Here is a 7,884-nt window from a genome sequence, read left to right on the forward strand (position 1 = left end):
ATTCTTGCTCAGACGAGGCTTTTTTCCATCAAGGATCCAGTCCACACTGTAGTTTTCACACACCTTGAGCTAAGGTCAAAGAGGAAAAAAAACTTGCAATGATTCTTGCAATGATTCTGCTGCCATGTCCTGGTACCACTGAGCCCTGTGTGCTGCTGTGTTTTAAGCCAAACAGCTTCGTATAACAAGGCTGCTGGACTAGAGTGAAAGGAAACATTCCTTGACGCCTAAAGAAGGGCTTCCAAGTTTCTAAAAGACACGCTCCCTTCTTGGGGTGTCTCATCAGGTATTAGACTTCCTTCTGTGCACCCTTGAATCCCATCTCAGGCACCATATGCAACCCGCAGGTGTTCAATTCAAAGCTGAGATATAGATCATCACTGTGCTATCTTTATGTTACCTGGATTTTTCCAGAAATGTAAGGAAACACCTGATCACTTAGTTATTCTCAAACTGAGAAAGTGAGCAAAAAAATCCTTTATTTGTCTAGGTTTCCTTGCCCCACTAAAATTGATTACTTCTTTTTCAGTTGAGTATTTTGAAGAGGAACCTGAACCAGATGAATTATGCAGCAGTCTGCGTTTTCATCAAAGGCGAGGAAAGATTAAAATGTCTTGTAGCCTCTACAGTAACAACCAAAACTCTGAAGTGCAGCTAACCCACAAAGTCCAAAGCAGGTTTGCTCTGGCTTTTAGGCTCATTTCTCTTTTGAGTGTTATTTTAAGCCATTTCCTATGGAAATCAAGCTGACTATGATGCCGTTGCCTGTCAGCTATATGTCAGTCTCTCTCTAATAACTGTTCATCCATTCTGTGCACTTCAGCTAGATCCAAAAGACTTGCTGACCTCCAAGATAATTAGATTTCTATTTAATAGCTGTAGTGGGTAAGACAAATCTGGACATAGTGCACATTCTTTGTAGAAGAGGCTTATTAATACCTGTTCACAGACCAGTTTATCTCAACACCGACATCCTTCAGGGCATTTAGGGAGTATCACTGGTATAGGACAGGCCAGTTAAAGTGACAACATGTTTGCATTTTCAGGACTACAGTTTTACTTTCTAAATAGTACAAAGCTACATTTCCTTTACATTTATCAGCTAATTGGCATCCATGAAAAGGAGTCTAGTTGTTGGCTGGAACTGGGCAAGGCAATCTAATTCATCAAAACTAAAGATATGAAAACTGTTACATAGCGATTTTGCCACATTAATAACATTAATCTTGTTACTCCACCAGAAAAAAACAATCTGTTGTTCATTGGAAGAATATTGTACACGTCAAGGAAGGGAAAACTAATTCCATGACTACTGTAAGCTACATAAAGGTTCAGCAGTGAGGTCTTGCATGCAGCTCCAGTGGTACCACAGCATCCATCTCAGCCCAACAAGTTTATCATCAGCCTTTTTCATGCTTTGAGCAGTTATAATATTGAGAGTAGCCAATGGCAAAAAATCCATCTATTTTTAAAGAATGCAACATGCAATTTAGTTAGTGATTATTGTATATAACTGTTTCAATAATCTAAATTAAAGAGGACCAGCCTAACACACCAGATAACCCTTCAGAGGCTACAAAGGTAACATAATCTACTATGAATCTATCCACAAAGCTGACTGGCATTTTGTTAGTGTAATGAGTGGAAAACAACACAGGCTTCAGCCTTCTCCCCGACACACTGTTAGCCCAAGAAACTGAAGAACTGGGTTTTACTCCTCCCTTACTTCACATGATACCCCTCCCCAGATGTTCCCATCTCTAGCCAATTGAGTCAAATTCAGCATCTCTTTTCAGCTGCTGTGCTACTTTCTCCTTTAAAAATAAACCAAGGGACAACAAACAAAAACAGAAGCAGTGGTTTCTGCCTTCTATGGTTAAGGCTGAGCAACACACTCAGTAGTAATAGCTACATCTGTAGGCCTCTGGGACATCACTGGCCATAAGACCCCCTAAGCCTCACGGGGAACAGCAGTGCTATGTTTCCCATTGCACACAATGAGAAACATAAGCATTCAGTAGATGCTTGAAAGCAGAAAAGAAACCAAGCAATCGGTTTTAGAGGAAAAAGGACACAGGGTCCCATATTTTTAGCATCCTGGGGTTGCTAAGCTTTGTGGTTCCCACTCTGTTTTCAAGAGAAACAAGCAGCAACAGCACCCACAGCTGCTCATGGAAACCAACAGGTCCTCACACATATGCAATCAAAGACACAGACCAAGCCAGAGAGCTCAAACCTTCCTTCCCTGCTTGGCCCCTACTGAAAGGCCTCTGGAAGCAACCCACACTCCCACAGCTTCTCCAAGGGAAGAACAGCAGCAGAACAGCAGCATCACTGCTCTCACTGCAGAGCTTTGTGACTGTCTGTCCCTCGCCTCCTGCAGTAATTGTTCAGGTTGTCTTTCTCTCTCGTATTCATCTCCACAGCTGAGTCCTGCTGCTTCTTGTCTCCAGGAGAACCTCTAGAACAGTCACCTTCACAGATCTTTATTTCCTCTTTCAGTACATACTTGTTCCCTTGCCCTTCCACTTTCTGAAGTATGAACCACGATGCAACACTGGATGAACTTGAGGAGTATCAGAGAAAACCTGCGTGAGAAATATTAAACTATGGAAAAGGGCTTCTAATAGGGTGAAATGTATCTTTCATTGATTTACTCAGCACAAGTGATGCTCTGCTGGAAGCAGAACACAACACATTTTTAAGGTCTGAAGTAAAGGCTGTTAAATCAAGATCAGGATGGATGCACAGTACTCATGTAAATGGGAACTTTCCTTGTGGTCTTGTGAAAAACTCAAGGGCAACATTTTTGCTTTGTATCAGGGCATATCAAAGCAGTGAATTAGAAACAAGCAGGCAAAAGTCAGAACTAGAGACAGTTGCAGAGCAAATGCACTGCCCTGTGAAGCACGCTCTCTTTTAGATAGTCACTTATCACAGCAGTGCAGTGATAAAGGCAACAGACCCTTCCCTTCTCCTTGCTGCATTCGGTTTCACACACAGCTATCTGCCCTAAGCACCAGAACAGCTTGCTTGGTTTCTGCCAAAGCAACAGCCTTTACTTTTGGAACTCTATATTTGGCCATAAGCCACTGAACATCAAATAGCACAGACCCTTTCCTTATCACTACTATTTCCCTGAAGTGCCCAAGAATGACCACATCTCGTTCAGTACTTCTCAAGCTATCTTCAGCTTCAAACTTAGATTCCTCCACTTCACTCCTTACATTACTTCTAGTGCTTTGTTACAGAACAACAGGATGTGGGTATGCAGTGCCTACTGCACTGAGGGAAATGGCAAAATGCACCAAATGAAATGTGGGGCCAAATGGATTTCTTGACAAATTAAGAGGGCTGAAATTTCATCTGTGTGCTTTAAGATGACAGGAGGGGAATGTTCACATTTAGGAAACGGAGTTTGGGCATTTATGTGGTGGCTATTTCTGATTGTCACTACAAGGGCATGTAATACACAGCCAGTCTGCAAGGCGATGGGGGCAAAATACAAACAGCCAGGAAGACACCTGTGTTCCTCACATCGCAGATGTATTTTAGATGGACGTGCATGTTTATCTCACTTTTCAAGCTATTTCTGCTTATGAAGTGTTGTCTGGTACTACAGCACAGTACGAATGTTCTACTGCAGTTGTTGAGAGCTTTTAACTGCTAAGTACTCTGTAAAAATGTTTGGCTTTATTGAGAAACAAAATGATTTTCATCACATGTAAAAATGGCATCCTTTTAAAAGTCCAAAACAAAGCGTCACCGAATTTCACATAAATGTGATGCTGTACTTCATTCGAAGGTGGAGAAAAATCTTAAGATAATCAACTTTGTTGATGTTGTTTTGTTACCTATACAAACAAAATGCTTGTAAAATAATCACCTTCCTAGGTTTATAACGTGGCAACAGCTCTGCCCACCGACAGATGGGAGAGGATACTTGCTAGGACTGCTGACACACCTTCAGCTGTGGGCACTGGAACACGCTGCTGTAATCCTTTGTTAATTTGAAGCTGCATGGCCACAGGAATACATAATCATTGGGGGTGTCTGATCACCCCACAGAAGCACAGGTCCTGATGTCAGTGTGTGCCTCGCCATGACAGCTGTCTGGAGATGCAGCAGACTGGATGTCAAGCCTGCATACAGCCTCTCTTACGTCCACCCCCACACACATCTTCCTCTCTTTCTCAAAGGGAGAAGTCTCGTACATCTTTCAAGTTCTCAATACCTGAAGGGAACATACACCAGGAGGGGGAGTAAAACTCTTTTGAAAGGGGCTGACAATTAGCAGGGAACTAGCGGGAAATGGATCCAAGTGAAGGAGAAAAGATTTAGGTTGGCATGTGAGGGGGAAGTTTCTTTACTAGGGAGAGTGGTTAGACTCTGAACAGGCTGCCCAGCGGAGGTTGTGGATGCCCCGTCCTTTGAGGTGTTCAAGGCCAGCGTTGGACGGCGGCCCTGTGCAAACCTGATCTATAGAACGGTGTATGTTTGGTGGCCCTACTGCCGGCAGGTGGGATTGGAACTACAAGATCCTTGAGGTCTCTTCCAATCGCGGTCTATTCTGTGATTTTTTTCCCTTTTTTTTTTTTTCCATTTTTTTTTCTGTGACCCCATATAAAAGCTGTGTAAATATAGAAACATGATATTTTAACTGTGCAAATTAATAAAGCGGGAAGAAAACACCAATTACTAACAGCCTATTCCTAACAAGAACTCTTCAAAATGAAAATTACCTAATACCTCGGTCTTTTCAGTCTCCAATATACAGAACTCCTTCATTTATACAGAGATAATTAACAGAGCATCGAGCAATTATGGACAAATGAAGTTTGATGACAATTAATGGTAAAATACCTACTGGTGACAACACATGATAACAATTTTTGATGTTCTATCAATAATGCATACACTGACTGAGCACTGCAAGTTACTGTTGCGCCCTATGCAGCCAGCACAAGGTAAATCTGTCTTAAACTGAATGCTTTTGTACAGTTGGCACCGCCAACTAACACAACAACATGCATCCCCACGACTTAGTGTATCCCAGTATGCAAAGTAGTTAAAAGAAATACACACATATGTGCTCATTTGCATGTTGGCACATTGTCTATTAGTTAAAAAGTAACCCAGGAAAGCAAAATTGAGTACACAAAAATGTACCCAATGTTGGTACGCAACCCAACCCATGTTAAGAGTATGAAATGTCGACTTCTGATTGAACTATACTGGTTATTGTGCACCTGGAGTCACCTAACTCTGTGTTCAGATTTGCAGGAGATCATCTGCCATCACCTACAGCATCTCTCACATCTGAGAAGTTGTACTCTGCAGCTGCGTGTCTTTAGAAAGTGGATACGTAAATAAAACCCTTCTGTGTTTGAAAGCCAAGCAAGTGTGAAGCTTAATTAGAAAAAAAATAAAGTACTTCTGGATTCGTTAATGCTTAAAAGTAGGGACACCAAACTACTTTGCATCATAGCATCTCTTCGCATTTAAAGAACAAGATTGTGAACCAGTGAGCATGTGATGGTAGCAGTTCTAGGTTATTGTAGCGCTGCTGTATTACAAGATGGAAAGCAGTTTTGTTTTCTCCATTGGCTGTAATACGGGGCTTCCTGCACTGCATTAATATTAAGCACATTGTCGGGTTAAAAGCCAGTGTCAGGGATGAGCATCACCACTGCCTGCCTGCTGCGAGGGCTGAGCAGCCCCCTGGAGCCATCAGCACCCTGAGCGCAGTGCAGAGAACAAAGAACACACCGAGACCCGCGTTCTGTGCATTACACACCACTGTTCACCCTCAATTTATAAGGAGCTGTAGATTTAACCAGAGGTTGCCCCGATGTTCTGGTAACAGCGTGCTGAAACGTATTCACACCAGTTTTCCATAAGAGATGACCATTAAAAAGCAGACCCTAAAACGTCTCGCAAAGCAAAACGAGAATGAGATTTTACGTTCACAACTAACCCAACACGGGCAATAAAAGTGGCTCTGGAACTTTGCGGCTGAAGGCGGCAGAAAGGGAAGAAGGCTCCCGGGAGATGTGCCATGTCTATTGAGACAGCAACTTCTGCACCGCTCTCTGCCTTCACTTCGAGAGCGCGGCGACTTCCTAACGCCGTGCCACGACACCAAACGCTGTCGCCGAGAGTTTGAATGAATCCCTTTGACAGACGTTTCATAAACGTGCGGTGTTTGATAGGGTGCCGTTACCGAGCCCCCCTCTGCCCGCACGCCGTTCACCGCTCCATCCTGCTGCGCCAGCACCGCGCCGCTGTGGGCGCACAGAGCGATGCCAAACCGGTGCGGGACCGGGCAGCGGCTCCCCTAGAAACGAATCCCACCCGCTCACACCGTAAGGTTAGAATCCGGCTGTTTAATCCCTTCAAGGTTTATTACACACAGCCGCAAACTTTCAGATGAAGGTAAAAAGAGGCACAAGTTGTGCAAGGACGGGTGCGCTGAGCCAGCGCCTGAAATAAATAACTTTGAAACGATGTTACACCTTCTGACAATGAAGATCTCGAACTCCCGCTAACACGACATCGCTGTTTGTAACATTGGGCATGAGAATTAACAGAACGGAGAGCGTTCCGCTGCCCGCACGGCTCCGAGCGGTTCCTTCTCCCCCTTCTCGCTCCCAACCCCTCCAGCCGCCCTCCCCGCATCCCGCAGAACCCGAATTAGCCTAAAACCCATCGAGCCCCGCCGGCGCGCACCGACCCACGGCCCCAACTGCTCCCACCCCTCCGGGCAACGCCGCCCGACCCCCAAAGTTGGTCTCGGTGCTCGGGGCACTTACGATCCGAAGGACGCCCTGGAGCACGACGAGCGGCAGCGGCTGCAGGTGCACCATGCTGGCTGCCGTCTACGAGGCGAATCCCTTCGCGCCGGCCTCGCGCATCTCCGCTCCGGGGAGGGGGGGAGAGGGAGGAGGGGGGAGGCAGGACGGAGCGGGGGGACGCGCTGTCCCTTCACAGGGCTCGGGCGGGCGGCGGAGAGCCCCCAGCACTGCCCCGCCGCTCCGCACCGCACCGCTCGGCTCCGCGTGCGGCCATGGCGGGCGGGTGGGAATGGGGGGGTGGGGGGAGAGGGAGGAGGAGGGAAGGAGGCGGCCGCAACGCAGAGTCCGGGTTGCGGAGCCCCGCTCTGAGTCCGGGCGGAGAACCGGAGCGGGGCGGGCGGGGTGGGGTGGGGCCGGGCGTTGAGGTGGCCCCGCTGCCCCGGGAGGGGACGGTCCTTCCCGGCAAGTTTAAAGCCGAGGCGCAGCGGCCGCCCCCTCCATCCCTCCGAGTTGCCGGGGCGGTCCGTGTCCCCGCAGCCCGCCCTGACCTCGCACCCCACGCTGGGGTGGAAGGAGAGGCTTGCAAAGCGTCCCACCCGATGGATGTGTGGATCAGACCCCCCAGCCGTGCGATGTGGAGCCGCACTGGAGCCGAGAGATTTTCAGGTTTTCAACCCTGCCTGTCTATTCACAGGTTAGTATTCCATCATCCTTGAGGCTCCGTCCTATCTTGTCTACCACACCCGTGTTCAGCTTACACTTCCAACAGCCCTGTGTCTTCAGGTTTTAAACGCTCGGCGGTGTTTAAGAGGTTGGAAATAGACCTTCTCAGATCCTGAGTCCATTTCCTCAGACCCACACCCCAGCTATTCCCCCTCAGGCCACAGCTTCTGAATACCCTCCAAGGGCATGGCTGAACGTCTGCCATCCTAAACCAGGGACACGCCCCTGCCCACCTGGCATCCGCTGCTCTTTCGAGATGACTTTTCTAATTCCTCTATTTAAATCGAGGAGAATAATTAAAAAAATTGGTGCAGCTCTAAAAATAGGAAGATCGAACATCGGAAATGTAACGTACCCAGAAGACGGG

General features: G+C 46.9%; 1 protein-coding gene across 1 annotated transcript in view; it reads right to left on the bottom strand.

Annotated features, from left to right (window-relative positions):
- NXPH2 (neurexophilin 2) overlaps positions 1-7,089 on the bottom strand; it is a 29,296-nt gene extending 22,207 nt beyond the window's left edge. Inside the window, exon 1 of the mRNA XM_015869245.2 lies at positions 6,813-7,089. Within this exon, the coding sequence (XP_015724731.1) occupies positions 6,813-6,866 (54 nt within the window). The 5' untranslated portion in view covers positions 6,867-7,089. The remainder of the gene's footprint in view (positions 1-6,812) is intronic.
- Between the last annotated feature and the right edge of the window lie 795 nt (positions 7,090-7,884).

Source organism: Coturnix japonica, chromosome 7 (assembly GCF_001577835.2).
Source record: "Coturnix japonica isolate 7356 chromosome 7, Coturnix japonica 2.1, whole genome shotgun sequence".
In the NCBI taxonomy this organism is placed as follows: Eukaryota; Metazoa; Chordata; class Aves; order Galliformes; family Phasianidae; genus Coturnix; species Coturnix japonica.